The 21,462-nt window shown below is 42.9% G+C and overlaps 1 protein-coding gene across 2 annotated transcripts in view; it reads right to left on the bottom strand.

Moving 5' to 3' along the window:
• The window catches only part of LOC126253205 (uncharacterized), a 599,715-nt gene that overhangs the window by 225,614 nt on the left and 352,639 nt on the right, over positions 1-21,462 (bottom strand). For both annotated transcript variants that reach the window (XM_049954381.1, XM_049954382.1), the window contains exon 14: positions 4,050-4,247. In XM_049954381.1, coding sequence (XP_049810338.1) covers positions 4,050-4,247 — 198 coding nt within the window. The remainder of the gene's footprint in view (positions 1-4,049; positions 4,248-21,462) is intronic.

The raw sequence follows: 21,462 nt of genomic DNA, 5'->3' as shown, positions 1-21,462 counted from the left end.
ATGCGCTCCAGACAAAGGAATGGCAATTATCATTTAATGGAGTTATTCTGTTTCGAACTATCATCACGTGACGGACTTGGAATATTCACTCACAGAAGACTGGTAAATATTCCGTGGTTTTATGGACAGTGTATCCGAAAATGTGAATGAATTGCGAGTTTTTGGGCGAGGTAAATTTATTACTAGAATAGTGCCAGGGGACATGAAAAGCATCAGTGCATGAACATACAGAGTATTCTCACATTAGTCCTCCTGCCAAATTCTGGCTGGGTGGAGACGTGTGACCTACAGTACAAACAGTTCATTGTACTTGGTTGCCACTCATTTCCTAGCGGAAATAGCCACAGCAAGGTTTTAAACCAAACTTTACACCTTTAGCTAGCTAGCCTTCTCCCAATTTCAGGAAGAAAGGTGAGTAGTTCCGAGACATGGTCTAGTAGAAACCAACGTGTCCTCAATGCAGATGAGAGTAAATAGAGTGAACATTTTCGCCAGCACTTGTATTCTGTACCACTGGCGAGCAGTAATAACGTCCCAGAGAAGGACTGATATTCTCTAGGGTAGCGCTTCCCGAGAAGGTGTACAGAAATAAGAGTTAGCAACAATAAAGATTTGTGTCCAGGCAAGGCTGAATACCAACATCATGTGTGCTCACACGTGCTGTTTGAAAGATATTGCTGTAGTCTTTATCCCTTTTATCGTAGTAAGAGAATCACTAAATGGTGAAAAAATATTAGTTACAATTTAGTTAATCTTTTGTGGAAGTGCTGATCCCCGTGGTCTCGGTGGCTCAGTAGTAAAGTGCAAGAATATAAATCCAAAGGTCTCGAGTAAAATCCTGAGTACGTCCTAGGATTTTTACCTGTCACATATTATTTCTTTCACCTCTGGCAATGTTTCTTGATGTGGGAAGTACCTGAAGCGTGGTTCGGACTCTACATAAACTGTTGATCCCCGTATTAAATTTCCTCCAACAGGAGCATACCTAGTCAAGCACTGTGATGATCAAACCCATCATCGAATTGATAACAGGTTTTCTTTAATGATGCCTGAGATCCCAGCATTTTAGTTTAGCGCGAACAATTTATTGTCTCTCTGTTACGAGTCACCAACGGCGAAGGTGGCTATTGCGTAACCATCAGTTCCGACTGTATACTGCTCCAATTTTTACTTAGTTTGTTTCATGTTTCGTGGATCATCTGCATGACGGATGATAATGATGTAGAACCAGTCATTTTACGTTCACACCACAAATTAATTTGAATATTTGGTTACATACTCAACATATGTAAGTCCTTTTATTTTTTAAATACACTTTTTATTACTACGTATACAGACGTGAGTTAGTAATTCTTACAAGTCACCTTCTACACATTAGAATTATAGAAATTCTCTTAGAGAATAGAAGGAGTTCTCAAGAAGAAACTTCTTCGGTTTGTTTTCAAATTTTACTTGGCTGTCTATGAGACATTTTACATCACTGGTAAGCTACCAAAATCTTTTGTTACGACATTGTGCATCACTTTTTGTGATAAAGACAACCTTAACGTGGAGTAGTGAATGTCATTTTTCCTTTTGGCACTGTAATTATGTAAACCATTGTCCCTTTTGAAGTGCAGAGGATTATTTACAACAAAACTTCACGAGGGAATAAATACATAGTGAAGCTGTAGTCACATTGCTAAATTCCTCTAACAAATATGTACAATATGATCGTGGGTAACTACCACATATTACTTTTATAGGCCGTTTTTGACCAATTAAGACGTTCTTTCTCAAAGACGTTATTCAATGAAAATATGCTAAATTTGTCGATTTATGGATCTGTCTCTCCCCAAGATTTTCACGGATGCTAAGTGCAAGCGTGGCTGAACAAAGTAGTGAACGGATTTCAAAAAGCGCTTTCTCCATTTTACATTCTCATCAAAATGGACACCCTGGTTATTGTTTCGTCACTATCTGTTACACTTACGCCGGCCGCGGTGGTCTAGCGGTTCAGGCGCTCAGTCCGGAACCGCGGGACTGCTACGCTCGCAGGTTCGAATCCTGCCTCGCGCATGGATGTGTGTGATATCCTTAGGTTAGTTAGGTTTAAGTAGTTCTAAGTTCTAGGGGACTGATGACCACAGATGTTAAGTCCCATAGTGCTCAGAGCCATTTGAACCATTTTTGTTACACTTACCACTAGTGCAGTACTCTTAGTTTAGCAATCAGTAAGTGAAAACTATTGTCAGCCATGTAATGCAGACATAGTATGATTGCTGTCGCACATCACTGACTACATATTACGATTTTTTGATAAAACATTTGAATTGTACTTGTGTTTTAGGTTGCCCTCAAAGTGGGTTCCCTTCATAATAGATTTCTCTTTCTGCTACCTCCACCAACAACCATTTGAGAATGTCCTCCATATTATACAAACTTGAACTCAGCACCGCCAGATTATCACATCTCTTTCTTACCTAAGAACCAACTGGACAGTAAAATGTTTGGTTCTGATGAATATTTAGAAAGTTGCGTGTTAAACTGCACCATTTTACCCGCAGTTTATGATTTTCTGTAATCGCGAAACAGTCTTTGTTATATTCAACAAGAACGTCCAGTTATCAGCATCGAATAGTCGTGACAACTCTTTGTCTTCTCTTTTTGTTGAGTCGCTGTAGCGTGTTTATCATCTTTGGTGAGATGCTCTGTGTCACAGCCAATCAGCGATTTGACTGGTCATCTGGGCCATTTGAACTAATGTATTTGGAAGCTGGATGTATTCTGGGACCGTAGCAGTTCGGTGACGACGACTGCAGTCCTGGTGATTATGGTAAGACCTATTCATTTAAGTTGCATTCGTTTTCCTTACACAACTTTTAAATCATTGCATCCGTATGATGCTGATATTAGCACAATTATTTTCCGACCATCCTGCGTGCAGAGCTTGCAGTGAAATGAAATGTGGTTTAGTATGCACACACGTATCTCCTCAAAGGTTCACACACCGTTCGTTCTTTGTAATCTTGAACCTGATTATGAGATCGAGGTGTATTTTTAAAATCCGATGCTTTATGCACACAATGGTGTCTTTTTTTCCTGCACATTAAACAGCGTATTACTTTACTGGACGACGTGTAATTCTAAGCTTTACTAATCTTCGATTCACGTCACACGTACCGAGAAAACCAGGCAATTTATATAATTTGTTTGACCAGTTTTTGTTCAATATAGTTTCTTAGTTCAGTGTTACTGCTACTATTATTGCTTTCCTTGTGCCATTTATCGTATCCTGATCGCATGATAGATATATGGTTGTAGTGACGTCCTCTGATTGACACCCGCTGCCAAGGCCCTCCTTTTGTCTTTTCAGTTGTTGATCAGTATATGAAAAAAGAAACAGTTCAGTCATATACAGCTGTTCACTGTATTTAGCGACAGATATTCCGCTATGTGCAAGTGTAACTGAAAGGTACACAAATACAAGTCAGGACGTAATGTCCGGAATGCTGACTGCTGTGTCGGATTTTGCAATGTGTATATTCACATAATGGGGCATCTTGTGAAGTACGTGGTAGTGATACCATACCATGACTGTGGATCATTAACATTAATAAAAAAGAGCATAGCTTCATAGAAAAGGGCTTTGCCTATTTACTATTGATAGTAGATCAGTTCTTCTAGAGTGGCGATACATCCCGATAAAATACTTTTCGCGTATCACAATCAGCTATAGCTTTTAGTATTGTCGCCAAGAATGAATTTATTTGTGATTCTTCCACAGCGTACTTCGTGTCGAAATAGTTCACGGGAGAACTGCCGGATGGCAGTATCCAACGGGTACACTGTTTCGGAGAGTGAGCATGCTGCCATCGTCAGGTGCACTAATGAACTGAATCAACGCTGCTGATGATGTCAACGTGGTCGTTTGCCGAAATAGAGTGCCAGTTGGACAGTGACATTTGTTGTTCACTCGTAAATTATTCCTACATGAATTTATTTGTTGAAATATTGTCATAATTGTCTGTAGAGAGCACTGAATAAACAGAAATTTGTTTGGTACTCACTTTTGGTTGACATTGTTTGGCCGCTAGCACAATGGCCGTGAGTCCCGCGGCGTCTTTCTCTTCAGCTTTAGCCCCCTCCTCCAAAAGGACTTTGGCACAGTCCACATGGCCCTTGGCGACAGCGATATGTAGGGCCGGCGAGCCCTCTGCATCCCTCGCTGACAAGTTGCAGCCACCTTTGCACAGTTCTAGCAACACCTGTTACATAAGACACGATGCTCAAGTTTCGGCAATGACAACATCCAGAGGCTTGCTAGTATAATAGCACAGTGCAATGCAGTGTAGCGATATTTCCCGAGAATTAATTTTATAGAGAAAAAAGAACAACACCAAGAAATTATTCGAAGGGTTCGGATGTCAATAGATTTGTTGTATATGTGAAGCTCGCGTCCCACCGATTTCTGGGGCGTCTCCAGACACGTCTTCGGTCTATATTGGTTCAAATGGCTCTGAGCACTATGGGACTCAACATCTTAGGTCACAAGTCCCCTAGAACTTAGAACTACTTAAACCTAACTAACCTAAGGACATCACACACATCCATGCCCGAGACAGGATTCAAACCTGCGACTGTAGCGCCTAGAACCGCTCGGCGAACCCCGGCCGGCTGTCCCATTGTGTTGCCGTTCATGGCAACCATACTGGATTTACTTCGCACCAATCCAGAGAAACTCTACTGCTTGTCTTTATACTTGCCAAACATTAATTTAGCCAGCAAGGTCACCGGACTCTCCCCATTTGAGAACGTTTGGGGCATTATGGGCAACGCCCACCAATCAATTCGAGACTTTGACGATCTATCGCGCCAGTTTGACAGATTTTGGCATGATGTCCCTCACGAGGACATCCACCAACTCTAGCAGTCATGGCCAAGCCAAATAACTGCTGGCGTAAGAGCCAGAGCTGGATCGAAGGCTTACTGAGTTGCCCAATTTGTGAATGTCTTTCTGTTTAATAAATCATCCAGCATTTCTGAAATGGTAATCACTTGTTTGCCTGTACATGTACATCACATTTACCGATTTCCGTCCCATTCGAGTATTTTCTTTGTGGTGCGTCTTTTTATATATTCTTCTGGCTGAGCCAAATCGCTGGTCGATCAGCAGCGATCGGCTTGTTATCTTTGGCGCGTCCCCGAGCATGAGCATCTTTGCGTTTTCGGCTGGGGCGCGCGGGACGGCGAGAGGCAGTCGGTTTGAGGCGGCCGGAATGTCTACAGTTTGTGGTGAGCATAGTGTGAACAAGTTCTCGTAGGATGTGCTCCCAGCCTGACTCTTAGCCTGTGTTATTTGTGGGTGCCGACCCCTTGTCTGTTACTGCTTCCGGGTATCCTGTAAGATTTCATAGCAAAACTGTGTTTTGTGGCATTCTGTGCTTCTGGCTCAGCCTCTGCCTGGAAACGGGAAGGATTTGTGCCTCAACTGAAAGGGGGGGGGGGGGGGTTGGATTGGACATCTTTTGGAATTCCTTAATGATCTAATTTAAACATATAAAAAATTGTTCTTTCAGAATAAGCACCTGTTTCTTTGGAACACTGCAGTTCAAACAGGGGTGGCGCAATATTAATGAGTATTTTTTATTCGTCAAATGAAGTGTATTTAATGTCTTGCTGTTTTCTGGGGCACGCAGCTGTGTTATTGAACTCATTCTGAAGCCTTCTGTCGGGTGAATGACTGCTCCCCGCCGCAGTGTATACTTTTGAGTAGTATTGTTCTTTGGATATTTGTCAGTGGCGTGTATTGATTCAATTTTGTTTTTCTCTTTCTTTTGAATTACGGTGAATTGTTTAGTTTTTCTGGTTATTGGCTTAACTCGCGCTTCACACACTAAATCAGCTGATATTGAAATTTTTTTATTCCCGTTTAATGTTTATTTGAAATAAATGTGTTGGATTGACCGTAATGAATTATGTGCAATCCAAGTAAGGGACCCAGTCCTTCATTAGTGCTTAACAGTGGCGTGTGGTTCGGGTTGTGAGCCCCGTGCTCGTACCACTGATGTCTTTGTGAATGATAAAAGAATGATAGCTCTAATAATCACTCCCTTACAAGCCTGCCATCTAGAGTTGTATTAGTTCCAGTTCCATTATCCTTCAAAGCTTATGTCATGCAGTAGAAACTGGATAACATTTCATTAAGATTTGTAAGTTTCTTCAGTCAGCTAACACCATCACAGCAAAAGCATAAAGTTCCTTTTTGGACGGGGGGGGGGGGGGGGGGGGGAAGAGGCGCTGGATATCAGAATGAGACCAGTTAGTTAAACAGGATCGGACAATAACTAAAGATGAACGGTTTTGGGAAATTAGATGATCAGGAAAGTGATATTCAACAAGGAACTGAACCTGAAATAAGATCGTACGTTTCAGTATGCAGTAGAGGCCGCTTCAACTAGAAATAACGTTACAAACACACTTTCGAGTACCAAAGCAAGGACACAGCATGGCACGAATATTTACTATTATTGCTGCGACAACACATAAGGATGCGAAGATCGTTAAGCAAGTTAATTTCCTATTCTCAGATAGTGCGATGACTACAGCAAGGCCACCCTGCAGTACCGCGGCCAGTGCAGACGCATTAACACCAAAATGTCGAACTCTAATGCAACACCTCAACTGCCACCGAGAACTGATTGTGCCCAGGAAGGTGAACGATTTGGTCTACGACAGCTCGAGCAGGGTGTGGAGTCCAAGGCGCAGGGACCAGTTTTCGTCCACAGCGCTGGGTGAGTTCCTTCGTTTGTTCGGAAGGTGAGGCCGATAAGAGTTTTCCACCTTTCGAGGCGGGCACCCTGAAACTCTCATATGATTTTAAGGAAACTCTTAGGTAAAAAAATTCATTTTTGCTTTACTAATTTTTTATACACTCCTGGAAATGGAAAAAAGAACACATTGACACCGGTGTGTCAGACCCACCATACTTGCTCCGGACACTGCGAGAGGGCTGTACAAGCAATGATCACACGCACGGCACAGCGGACACACCAGGAACCGCGGTGTTGGCCGTCGAATGGCGCTAGCTGCGCAGCATTTGTGCACCGCCGCCGTCAGTGTCAGCCAGTTTGCCGTGGCATACGGAGCTCCATCGCAGTCTTTAACACTGGTAGCATGCCGCGACAGCGTGGACGTGAACCGTATGTGCAGTTGACGGACTTTGAGCGAGGGCGTATAGTGGGCATGCGGGAGGCCGGGTGGACGTACCGCCGAATTGCTCAACACGTGGGGCGAGAGGTCTCCACAGTACATCGATGTTGTCGCCAGTGGTCGGCGGAAGGTGCACGTGCCCGTCGACCTGGGACCGGACCGCAGCGACGCACGGATGCACGCCAAGACCGTAGGATCCTACGCAGTGCCGTAGGGGACCGCACCGCCACTTCCCAGCAAATTAGGGACACTGTTGCTCCTGGGGTATCGGCGAGGACCATTCGCAACCGTCTCCATGAAGCTGGGCTACGGTCCCACACACCGTTAGGCCGTCTTCCGGTCATGCCCCAACATCGTGCAGCCCGCCTCCAGTGGTGTCGCGACAGGCGTGAATGGAGGGACGAATGGAGACGTGTCGTCTTCAGCGATGAGAGTCGCTTCTGCCTTGGTGCCAATGATGGTCGTATGCGTGTTTGGCGCCGTGCAGGTGAGCGCCACAATCAGGACTGCATACGACCGAGGCACACAGGGCCAACACCCGGCATCATGGTGTGGGGAGCGATCTCCTACACTGGCCGTACACCACTGGTGATCGTCGAGGGGACACTGAATAGTGCACGGTACATCCAAACCGTCATCGAACCCATCGTTCTACCATTCCTAGACCGGCAAGGGAACTTGCTGTTCCAACAGGACAATGCACGTCCGCATGTATCCCGTGCCACCCAACGTGCTCTAGAAGGTGTAAGGCAACTACCCTGGCCAGCAAGATCTCCGGATCTGTCCCCCATTGAGCATGTTTGGGACTGGATGAAGCGTCGTCTCACGCGGTCTGCACGTCCAGCACGAACGCTCGTCCAACTGAGGCGCCAGGTGGAAATGGCATGGCAAGCCGTTCCACAGGACTACATCCAGCATCTCTACGATCGTCTCCATGGGAGAATAGCAGCCTGCATTGCTGCGAAAGGTGGATATACACTGTACTAGTGCCGACATTGTGCATGCTCTGATGCCTGTGTCTATGTGCCTGTGGTTCTGTCAGTGTGATGATGTGATGTATCTGACCCCAGGAATGTGTCAATAAAGTTTCCCCTTCCTGGGACAATGAATTCACGGTGTTCTTATTTCAATTTCCAGGAGTGTATGTTAGGTTCATTGTGATGCGCAAATCGTTTCGTTAATGGTCCTAGTTATTGTGATATTCACGTGAAAATAAGACGGTGCGAGATTAGGAAAAATGTGCAGAGAAAAACAGAAGTCGCTGTGATTTTGCGTCTGGTGCATATTAAGTAATATGTTGTTGCGTATGAAATTTAACTAAAACATTGAATTTTTCTTTACTGTCATCAATTCCGAGAAAACTGATCTGATGTAGTACACTCATTTCAGATCGCGCCGCGCCAGCAATAAAACCAGAGCGAAATATGCACAACATTCCTCATATTTCGTAAACAGTTTCAGATATCTGAATGAGATTTTGGCGAATGATATCACACAAAGAGGGGAGTGTTGTACTATATCGTTATTACATAAAACTTGATTATTTACAGTGTTATTCCAATAACTGCAGCCTTTTGCGGTGAAAGATTGTAATTATTAATGGCCAGCGACAGGTGATGAAACGAGAAATGCTATAGGTTTTGGAACAACATATGTGAAGACATCACACGGTTTTTTGTACCGCGTATGCGCTTTTTCGTAAGCTGCTGACTTCACCTTTCTTCAGTTCCTCACTTAATAAACTTAATAAACCACTGTTCCAAAATTCTCTCGCAATTGTCTTCACAGCATGATAATAAGGTGAGAAAGTCTAAACTCCGCAGTGTTTTGGCAAAAGAAGCATGTCAGCCAGAGAAAAGTTAGGTGTTACTTAAAATTTGCTAGTCATTCTTCTGAAATTTGCAAATGGTTAACAAGCCAGGTGGAAATAAATCACTCTATTTTCGGCGGAATTCTTTTTAGATACTAACGAAAGCAGAGGTGACATTAGATCTTTTGAAATGGTCACCATGCAAGTGTGGGCATGGAGGAGCCCCACTTAATATTTACAAAAAAATTGAGCGTAAGCTGCAGTTTATAAAGGCACTTCCCCTCCAGACCCCGGCGTTTCCCTTCCAGTGCTCTGAGCGATTCCCCCCATCACACAACCACTACTGCTCTCCCCCACGCTTCCGCATCTATTGTGCATCTAGCGGCCGTGGCATTTTGCGCGCACTATAAATGTTTGGCGGTGGAGATTGAAGTGTATAAACAGAGCGTATTTAACGTTTCTACAGTCTCGGAACCAGGGTATAAAGTCGGCAGTGCAGTAGACAACTATAGACATAAGAACTCATCGTTCAGTCACAGTACCCATTGAGACGTATATTGCTGGCGTCAACCCAAGAAAACTAGGGAAATTATCGAATCAAGAAATCGCCGAATACAGTGGTCATAATGCCAACATAAAATTGATATAGATGGTAATAAATATTTCAAACAAGAACAGCAACAACAGCTAATGTTACAATATTTGCATATGTGTAGGAGGAGACAAAACCTGAAGCCTACATTCCAAATCATTTAGTTCATAGACAGGACGTCATATGTTAGGTCGGTAATGACACAACGTTTAACGTAAATAGTCTCTCCGATGGAAGACAGAGGCGCTAGAAGATCAGTAAAACAGCATTCATGGTAATGTTAGGTCTAAAGTTAGAGTGCAGACGTTTAATCTAAATCTTGATGTGCGGCAGCTTTCCCATTGCACCTATCTGCATAAGACACGATGAGACGTGCTTCTGTATGCGTTATTGGATAAAATCTGCTACAGTTGTTCCAGGATCGGCATACAAGCAAACAATTCACAGCTCTCTATTTTCACAGTGCCTCAACTATTTTAGATGTGACTTTATGCTGAGGTGACTCGCAACCATCTTGATTTTGATGTTATTACGTTAAGGAACATAGCGTGGTATTTTATTTGTTTTGGTGTCATGTCTAATTATCCATTTACAGATGGTGTTACACTCTGCTGACTTCATCGGAAGTATTTCAGATTTCTCTCCACCTTCTTCAGAAAGCAGCCCAATAAAACAACTAAAACTTCGACCTAGTGATTTAGCAGTTGTTAGACATGCTATATCGTCAACACGATGTGATAGAATTATTCTTAAGGTCTTTCATGGCTATAAGTTCATCAGCAGCGGGATGAGCTACTCAGAGGATGGCGAGTTCGACAACTTCGCCAGAAGCTTGGTTCTCTGATGACCAGTTCCTGTACGTGACATATTCCATCTCACCAACTTAACAACAGAAAATCCTCAATTTCCTTATTCCTTCACTCCGAGCCTATATCCATGTACATAAAGTATTCCCGCCACCTCTCAAAACTCTAAACTTACGTAATTAACTAAGTAAAAAAATCTAAATGAACATCCGTTATCAAAAAATCTAAATGAGCATCCATTGTTACTGTTAACACCCCAATTCCCATACTTTCTATACTGCTGAAAATGTGTCCCAAAGCTCCAACGTCTCTGCCCTCCTTTGTACATTGTACAATGAACCCTCCAATTCACCTCATGGTTTTTTGTAGCCCTCAACCCAACACTCCAGAAATATCAATGTTATCTCCATCTTACCAGTTTTCCTACTGATTTAACTAGTGGGTTAGAGGATAAATCTTTCCAAAGCACAGTCACTAATTATGGGACAAACTACCTCTAACTTCCGCATCCATGAATTTTACCTAACCATTTTCACTTTTCCTTTCCAGTTCACCAATATATTAAAATGTATCGGAATAGCGCTCGACCAGCAACTAATTTGGAAAACTCACAGTAGACTAAAACCATCCGATCATGGGGATTACAACCCTCCACTGTAACTCTACTTACAGAAACTTGACCTGTGCTGTCTTCTCCTATGCCAGTGTTGCCTGGATAGCCTCTGCAGCCTAGTTTCACCACACCCTCAAATTCCTTGAGCACCATGCAATATGGCTTCGTTTTTGCATTTGTTTGTCTTCCCCCATACGTATCCTTTACTATCTGGTCACATTTTCACTTCTACTCACCCACAACGAACAACTCTACTTGTCCTACACTTTTCGCAAATTTTATAATCACCAGTCCTGGGTTGCTGCCAAGCCTGCATGAACATATGCCACAGTCCCTACATTTACGCACACTCTGCAACCTATCCCAACGCAACTTCCACTTGCTTCCCCGCCCGACAAAAACATCCACTCAGCTATTACATTTCCCCACCTATCCCACTCCAAAATAGAATCTCCATTTCCCTCTTCCCTCTCCAAACCTACGTATTACCTCTCCTCTTCATACCACTGTCCTGGCCACACATGAAGCTCGTCCTTCCTTTGTCTTCGCATCATCAACTCCAACACCTACCTTCCTTTCCATAGTTACTACACAACGGACGCCTGTTTTATACACAAGCCGTTCACACTACAGATCACCCATCCTCTCCGACCCCCACCAAAAAAATAAATAAATAAAAACACTTTTCTCCCATGCAGGAAACTTTTACTAAAAAGAGCAGAGATTACGGTACAAAAACAGCATTACATGAAATAATGTACGTTTTTATAAACACATCAAAAAAAGTTTTGCAGCATCTCAGTTCCGAGAGTTCCAGAACCTGTACAGAAAATTCGAATAGAGATCAACATAAGCATCATTTATGCCCTTTCTATTGCTCATGAAAACAACACATTGATTGTTGTACCACAATACAGCAAGAACTTCACAGGTGGTGGTCAAGATTGCAGTACACTCCGGTACCTCTAGCACCCAGTAGCAAATCCTCTTGCATTAATGCATGCCTGTATTCGTCGGGGCATACTATCCACAAATTCATCAAGGCACTGTTGGTCCAGATTGTCCCACGCCTCAACGGCGATTAGGCGTGCATCCCTCAGAGTCGCTGATGGGTCACGTCGTCCATAATCAGCCATTTTCAATCTATCCCAGGCGTGTTCGATAGGGTTCTTGTCTGGAGAACATGCCAGCCACTGTAGTCGAGTGATGTCATTATTTTGAAAGAAGTCATTCACAAAAGGTGCTCGATGGGTGCGCGAATTGTCGTCCATGAAGACGAATGCCTCCCCCATATGCTGCCGATATGGTTGCAATATCGGTCGGAGGAAGGCATTCACGTATCGTACAGTCGTTACAGCGCCTTCCATGACCGCTAGCGGCGTACGTCGGCCTCTCATAATGCCACCCCAAAACAGCAGGGAACCTCCACCTTGCTGCACTTGCTGGAAAGTCTGTCTAAGGCTTTCAGCCTGACCGGATTGCCTCCAACTACCTCTCCGACGATTGTCTGGTTGAAGCCATATGCGACACTTATATGTGAAGAGAACGTGATGCCATTCCTGAGCGGTCCATTCGGCATGTTGTTGGGCCCATCTGCACCGCGCTGCATGGTGTCGTGATTGCAAAGATGGACCTCGCCATGGACGTCGGGAATGAAATTGCGCATCATACAGCATATTGCGCACAGTTTGAGTCGTAACACGAAGTCCTGTGGCTACAGGAAAAGTATTATTCAACATTGTGGTGTTGCTGTCAGGATTCCTCCGAGCCATAATCCGTAGGTAGCGGTCTTCCACTGCAGTAGTAGCCCTTGGGCGGCCTGAGCGAGGCATGTCATCGACGGATCCTGTCTCTCTGTATCTCTTCCATGTCCGAACAACATCGCTTTGGTTCACTCCGAGACGTCTGGACACTTCCCTTGTGTAGAGCACTTCCTGGCACAAAGTAACAATGCGGACGCGACCGAACCGCGGTTTTGAGCGTCTAGGCATGGTTGAACTACAGACAACATCAGCCGAGTTCCTCCTTCCTGGTGGAATCACTGGAACTGTCAGACCCCCTCCGTGTATTAGGCGCTGCTCATGCATGGATTTTACATCTTTGAGGGGTTTATTGACATACCTGATCAAAGGGACTGTCTGTGATACAATGTCCACAGTCTACGTCTATCTTCAGGAGTTCTGGGAACCGGGGTGATGCAAATTTTTTTTTATGTGTGCGTATTTTGTAAGCAATTGTGAAATTTTTTGCCTTTTCGTCACATTTTTTTTCGTCTTTATGTATGTTTAAAGACATTATTGAACTGCTTGTGTTTGTAAGAAGCAAGATGCTGTGCCCGTTTTACATACATTTTTGTCCGAAGCAACAGGCAATGCGGCGACCACACCTGTTATGAAACACTGGAAATTTGTTCGCAGTTGCGAATGATGTCAACTGTCAACTGTAAGATGAAACGATAACACTGAAAATTTGTGCTGGACTGTTACTCGAAAGCGGATTTCGCGCTAGTCGCAAGAAGTTGCCTTAACTCTTTCGGCTTTCAGTGCATTCTTCATGGCCATACCCGAATTTCCATATTTTGATGGCCATATTCCATTAACCTGCGCTCGTACACTCACTGCAATCCCTGTACAGGGGAAACTTAATCGAAATGCATGCATGTCTGAAACAACATAAGCACCGTACTTATTAATACATCCTCTTTGCGATTGTCGATCATCAGCATCGCACGCTCAGGTTGGTAATTTTGCTGGTAGCGAGAGGGCGCGCGCGACCTTCGATAAGTTCTTGAGCAGTGCGCAAATGCTGGCACGCGGTTGTATCTTGTGGTTGCTGCCAGGAGGGACGTAGCACGCGCAGTGTTGGAATTTGGTGACCTTCCTGGACGCCGGGACACGTGATGGTCGCTGCGACAGCACGGCGCGAGCAGGAAGCACTGGTGGAGGAGGAACCAGGGCTGTTGTCGCCTCGGAACATGTTGGTGAAAATTTTGGTATACATGATTGCGTCATACGATATGTAAGCTGTGTTCCTTTCTCTGTTACTGATGTATGTTTGTACAATGTATATATTAAGGTGGTTTGACACAAGGCGTGGCACATGAGCTTATTTTATTTTGATGCAGATTACGAAGGTGGATTTCAGCCTGATACAAAGGGTGCTACGTCACCTTTGCGAGTAAGTTCCACGCGATGCTTGTCTGCCCGTCTGAGTAACGGGGCAGTTGTCTTCTGATCTATTCTTTTCTTAATAGTTATTTAATGCACTGTTGTGCGTGAAGCCTGAGATTTTTGTTAGCGAAAGGTCTCGCCATATTGCTAAAAGCTATTTGCTGAGTAACTTAGGGAGTGGCGTGATCCTTAAGGTTTGTTATTAAGGTTTCATAAATATCGCTCGTTATCATTTTAAGTACATGAATCCTTTTACAATCTCACGGTTTTGCAAACGGTTGAAGTTTTATTCTGATGTAACTGAATCGGGGTTACTAAAAATTGGAGCAGTGACTAGTTACTTGATATTCTGGAGTTCAGAAGTTTCTTTAAAATTTTAGATACCACTTGCCACTAACTGATACCAGCTGAGGATTGTGATTTGTTTTAAGCGTTCTTTGTCAATCTACGTATTTCTTTAAATTAGTTTTTTTATTATTGCAAAGACTAAATGGGAAAGGGAGGAGGCCCATTCATTTTAAGGGATTTGTCAATTTCTACTATAAACTGGACTTAAGATGTTCAGATACTATTGACGCAGATATTTAGATCATGTAATCCAAATAACGGTTGTAAGCAAGAATTCTAAAGCAAACGCTCAGTGCCTTACCATCTACGGATCCTTGCATCCAAACTCTCAAACCACTTTTTGCAAATTTCTGTTTTCAAACACGGGCATTGCTAGTTCATACTTGTCCGCCGACCTTCCGACAGCTGGAAAGCGATTTTCGACTTAATGTCTCCCCTGTACGATAATTACAGTAAGTGTACGTTTGCATGGTAATGACACATGGACGAAGACATATGGAAATTTAGATCTGGCTGTGCAGTGTGCACGGACAACCGAAATTAAGTCGACGATTTCCAACAAGCAGGATATCCAGGTTCGATTCCCAGTCCGGCACAAATTTTCAATGTCATCATTCTGTTCTACGGTCGGAATCTGTCAGCATCCGGAGCTGTAAATACATTTCTGTACGATTTACAGGTTTTGGCTGAAAAATTACTTGTTATTCCCCTATTAGCCCATTCTCCGCCCATGTACTATGGGGAGGGGAGGGGGTGAAGCGGAATGATAATAAAGAAAAAATACCGTTACACAGAAGTTGAATTATTCACATTGTGTTACTGGCAGGATGTACCGAACGTGGAGTAGATATGGTTCCATGACATCTGTGAAACAAAGCAAAACTTCATTTACTGGAATTAAGGAACTGTAGGTCACAATAAATGATTGAGATAATGCGTTGGAACTCTTAAGGTTGTTCGTAACCAATGAACTAGTTCATATACAGCTAGGGGAAAAAAAAAGATATGCGGCCCAGCAAGTTATCTTCAAAGTGCTACAGAAATTTTCGTGACTTTGTTAGAAACACACATAATTTTTGTTTATTGTCCGAAGGTATTATATGGACAACTGAACTCACAGCTCATTATCCAAAAATTTCAACATTTTAAACTCTAAGAATTACGAGAGTGAAGTTGTAATAGGGCATAGTGCCACTGCTAAACGTCTTGAATTCCTTTTAACAAAAATGATGTTTCTGGCAATATAATAAAATGTTAAATAAAGTGCAAGCAATTATTGACTACATCAACAAATGATTTAGTGGTGAGTATACCCCCGTTATTGAATCAGAGTGTAGTACTCTGTACATGATATTCATCAGTGTACCCCTATAAAACGAGCAATATCTGGCACAAAAGGGAGTGTTATCCAAATTTTGTTAAGGTTAAATATAAGACATAAGTGATTTATACACGGAGCAAGTAAACGAAATAAAGTTATATTGGAAAAGAATGGGACTGATATGAACTTCAATATCATGTTACGTTTTGTGTTTATTGAACATCATCACTTTGCAAATACAAAGTTGAACAGGATATTCTGGAGAGAACAAGCACACAGCGCACTGTTGATGGATTTCTCTCTTCCCTATGACATCAGCGATGACGTCATGCATTGTTGTCAGATTTCCCCTATTAAGCCCATTGCCCTCAGTGAGCAATTCAGAATTTGGTGGGAAATTCAAAATATTACAGTTGTGCTAAAAGGGTTTTTCCCTCACTCTTAACCGAGCAAGGTGGCGCAGTGGTTAGCACACTGGACTCGCATTCGGGAGGATGACAGTTCAGTCCCGTCTCCAGTCGTCCTGATTTAGGTTTTCCGTGATTTCCCTAAATCGTTTCAGGAAAATGCCGGGATGGTTCCTTTGAAAGGGCACGGCCGATTTCCTTCCCAATCCTTCCCTAACCCGAGCTTGCACTCCGTCTCTAATGACCTCGTTGTCGACGGGACGTTAAACACTAACCACCACCACCACCTCACTCTTATGGTGTCGATGTGGAAGGAGGTCTGATGTCGTCTATTCAAAATTGTGGAACATGGAAAAGTCTAACGTGGGGCACTGTTCTGTTGATGGAAGTAGCTCACTAGCGCTAAATACAGAATTCAAGATTGACACTGGGCCTATTCTCTGATGCCACTGTGACTGATGTCCTATTTGGTGGGATATTAAAAAAATCCAAGCTGCTGCAATGAGGTGAAATTCGAAAATGCTAAGTGACAATCCAAGGCGGCCAAGTTTATGATTACCAGACAGGTCGGAAGTCTGTCATCACCCCATCCATAGACGTAATCCTTAGTATGCCAAGATTCGAGTCACTGCCCACCACTGTCAACACCGGAAAGCCTGGTAGGGGCAAGAGGAACAGTCAGCCACTAGGCCACGAAGTCAACCAACAGTTAGCAGATGTCAGCTCTGTGCAACTGTATCCAAAGCCTGCGCCATTGATCGAAGCTCAGATAAGTCATTACAGGTTGCTGTTGTTCAACACTACTTATCAATTGACTGCCAACAGATCGAATCCTGTTAATGTTGATTTAACATCTGACATGGACCGTCCAGGAGGTGCCAGGTGCAGTTCACTGATGCAGAGTGGGATCAACAGTGCAGCAAGCTGAAATATATCGAGGAGTCTTGATAATGGAGTGCTGTCCATTCCCTCAAGACATCAGTATATTCGACAGCAACAGGGTATCCATCATCGACATGTTGGAAGTGATCCAGTGAAATTAACATCTCAAGACCCCACAAAGTGTGTGTATTTTAATCGTTTAAGTATCGCAATCCTGCGTGACTTCTATAGTCAAAAATGTATCACAATTGAGACACTGTCAGTGACGAGGGTATGTTAAACCCTCTTCGATAATTTTGTAAGGAGTCACATGTGTGTATTCGTATGTATATGTGTTTTATACCCAAGTCCACAAGTGCTACTCCTATAAACAGAAATTCTTTACAAATAGAGTTTACGTATGATATTCAGAAGTCTATTAGTGACACCCCCCCTTGATGGGGTGTGGTGTAACCTTGAAATCTAAAATATTAACTTCCCATTTTTGTTGTAGAATCTCATTCTACAGGTAAATATACCTAATTTTGAATGTAGCACTTTGTTATTGGGCAATAGATGGCGCTGTAATCGACAAATAAGTTCCAAAACCGTTATATATCGAGAAAAAAGCAATAGGCTCAAAAACATAAAAACAGACGTATGCGGCAAGCAACTCACTGATTTACAGTTTTTTCCCTGGAGCTTTTTTGAAACATTCATTCATTATTTGACTTGATCCCATTGTTTGTATGTCGTTCCTCATTTCTCAGCTGCATGCTAGTATGTTCAAATGGTTCAAATGGTTCTGAGCACTATGCGACGTAACTTCTGAGGTCACCAGTCGCCTAGAACTTAGAACTAATTAAACCTAACCAACATAAGGACATCACACCGGAGCGGTCGCTCGGTTCCAGACTGTAGCGCCTAGAACCGCTGGCCACATGCTGGTATGATAGAGAACAAATTTGAAAGGGTTTACATTTCTGGAGGAAGTGGCCGGAAAGTCAACAATGTTTTAATCTATTATGTTCAACGTTTTCTAAGTGGATGTGATAACGTGCTTGTTTTTGTCGGATTATTGGACAATTCTCCACCGAGGTAACTGCACAACCTCTAAAAACGAACCGTCGAAGACCAGTCGTTGTGGAGAATAATGGAACTCTGATATTAACTGTAATGAAACAGCCCCCAGATTAGCTCCCACTAATTCTTGAATTGTAAATTAGTCAGACTCCTGTCTGATGAATTTTTAAAGGTAAAAAACAACATTCCTTCCCTATTTCGCTTCATCAGGAACTTTGTGGCAATGGTTTCGCGAACAGAACAACACTTTTCTAGTAGTCACTTCAGAAAATACAGAGGGAGACCCAAATTTCTTTGCTCGAGTATAGTTATCTGGCGAGTCATTCTTCACGTACCCCGGTACAATAAATCGACTCGACATGCATTACTCGAATGTGGAAAACCAACATTGGTTACACCAAGTTGGACATGAACGTTTGTGGAAAGTTAATGTTTAGTATGGAATGACTGTACCAAACTCATTCATCTATTCTTTATCGATGGCTCCTTAAATGCTGATAAATATCAATCATCCTTGGAGGACTATCTTCCAATATTGCTTGCACATCTTCCCTTGGACTTGCAACAAACAATGCAGTTCCAACATGATTATCTGGGACATTATGCTGCAGCAGCACGGGAAGTATTAGAACGCGTCCACAATCGTCGGTGGATCGGAAGAGGAGGTCCAGTGTCTTGGCCTCCAAGATCGCCAGATGTAGCATCGCCTTCCTTTTTTGTGGGGTTACTTGAAGAGTCAGCTATTTTAATGAAATACCAAAAATATATAACATGATTCAGAGTATCACTAGTGTATTTCAGCAGATTACTTCGGTAACAGTTCTCAGTTGTGTCAAATCATTTCATGTGCAGATATACGTGTGGATTAAACTGGGCGGCGACATTTTTCAACATTTACTGTGAAACAGTTCTTACAAACAAGTAGCACCCTGTTGCTGAGAAGAGTGGGGACACAACTTAAACAAGTTTTTCTCACGGTTACGAAACACGTAATGTTTTCTTTTTGATTACCTGCCTTCTTCCGCACATATTACCATTCTGGAACGCGAAACTGTTATGTAGCGATTACAGCGCCATCTACTGCACAACGACAAAATTGTTACATGCAATAATTAAGTATTTTCTTCCATACATTCCGAATCTGCAGTAAAATTCGGATGTTCTAATTTAATATTTCATAGTTGCCCTGCACCTCACACCTTGCGCGCGGGGTGGGGGTGGCGGAGAGGTGTTCTAATCCGCTGGTGGTTTTTGACATACTTCTTTGTCTTAAGAAAAAAATCGCGCCCTATGTAATGGAAATGAAGTCTCATGCTTCTCTACAGAGCGTAGGGGAACGATGCGGAAGATCCGCACCGCCGTACTAGGCAAGGTCCTGGTGGAGGCTGTTTGGCGTTGCCTTCCTCCGACCGTAGTGGAGATGAATGATGATAATGATGATGACACAACTACTCCCAGTCATCTCGGGGCAGCTGAAAATCCCTGACCCCGCCGGGAATCGAACCCGAGACCCCGTGCTCGGGAAGCGAGAACGCTACCACGAGACCACGAGCTGCTGACTCCCTATACAATAAATAATATTTTTCAAGTTTCTGTGTGTTTTTATTCTGTCATACATATATCCTACGAGAGTTAACTATTCAGCTATTTGAAATATAGTCTTAGTAGTTCGTACATTTACAATGTGACAGAGAATTTAGTGTCGAGTTGTTGCTTTGTCGAAGAGACATAGCACTTTTCTTTTTACATGAAAAGAAACGTCAGAGGTTGAAATGTCAGGGAGTGAGGAAGAGACTTCACAGCTGTTGTGAAAAATACTGTGTCTCAGAAAAGTTGTTGCAAAATAATCCACATCACATCACAGATTGTCACAAAACATCTCTCAATATACATAAATGTATTGCATTATGTAAAGAACTCTCAAAACAGTACGAACAAATGACCCACACAAGTTGTTTAGATGAATGAGAGAAACTGCCCTCAGGTGCATCGACCTTACGTATGGGATAGTACAGTGCAATTACCAGAAAGTACAGTGGAGTGCTGTACCTGAACATTATTTCGGATGGGGTAGTAGAGCCATTAATCGGATGGTACAGTATAGTGCTGTACTCGAAAGTGACTTGGAAGTAGGACGTACAGACCACTAGGTGAATGGTTGTAAGGGATCTACGGTCCCTTACTCAAAGATAACCATATTTTACTCACATAGATCGAGTAGAGGCCAATAATTGATAGTCAAGCACCAGCCTCGTGAGTTCTGTCAAATGTAGTTGAGTCAGTGGGTATGAAGCGGTTGATGCAGACACAGCGTGAGCGGGAATATTGTGCAAGCTGATTGTGTGTCCCCTCAGCAAACCGTAAGAAATACATAGAATTGGGACAAATTCTTTTTTTATTAAAGTGATTATAAAAACGGACTACCAACATTACACATTCCCGTCTACTGCGCCGGCCAGTGGACTGGAGTGAGGATAGCGTGTGCAGATTATTACAATAGTGTGCGATGATATTTCAGTATATTATATTTAACCTGTCTCGAGCTTAGCCGTGGAGAGTAATACATGACGACGGAAGTGACTGTCTCCATTTGTATTTAACTGTAATATACAGTTACATTAAAAACTATGAGCATTTATGGGAAACGGGGAGTACTCAGCCCTTGTGAGGCAGACTTAGGAGCCACTTGACAGAGAAGTAGCGGCTCCGGTCTCGTAAACTGACATACGGCCGGGAGAGCGGTGTGCTGACCACATCCCCTCCACATCCGCATCCAGTGACGCCTGTGGACTGAGGATGACGCTGTGACCGGTCGGTACCATTGGGCTTTCATGGCATGTTCGAGCGGAGTTTCGTTAAGTTTTATTTATTGAAAAACTCAAGTGATATTATTTTCAGCTTCGATGTACTAACCCTGTGTACTATGGTTCCTGTAAACGAAGCTGTTTAATATATAACAGATATTTTTCAAGTTGTCATGGTATCTTGATTTAGGAATTTCATAAATGGTTGGAACAGCAACCGTAAAATAAAATATTTTTGTAGGAATAGTAAAACAGCCAGTCAGTTGCCAATTTGAAGGTTTATTAAAACCCCTTTACCATAGTTTCAACGTTTATAGAAACGTCATCTTCAGAAGGAAAATGTGGGCAACTATATTACGTATTATGACTGGCGTACGTTAAAATATGGCCGAAAGGTGACGTCAGACGCATAAATTTCACTTCTATATTAAACTAAAACATGCAAAACATGGTTAT

Source organism: Schistocerca nitens, chromosome 4 (assembly GCF_023898315.1).
Source record: "Schistocerca nitens isolate TAMUIC-IGC-003100 chromosome 4, iqSchNite1.1, whole genome shotgun sequence".
Lineage (NCBI taxonomy): Eukaryota > Metazoa > Arthropoda > Insecta > Orthoptera > Acrididae > Schistocerca > Schistocerca nitens.
The sequence above is the reverse complement of the archived record's forward strand: the minus strand, read 5'-3'. Positions and strand labels throughout refer to the sequence as shown.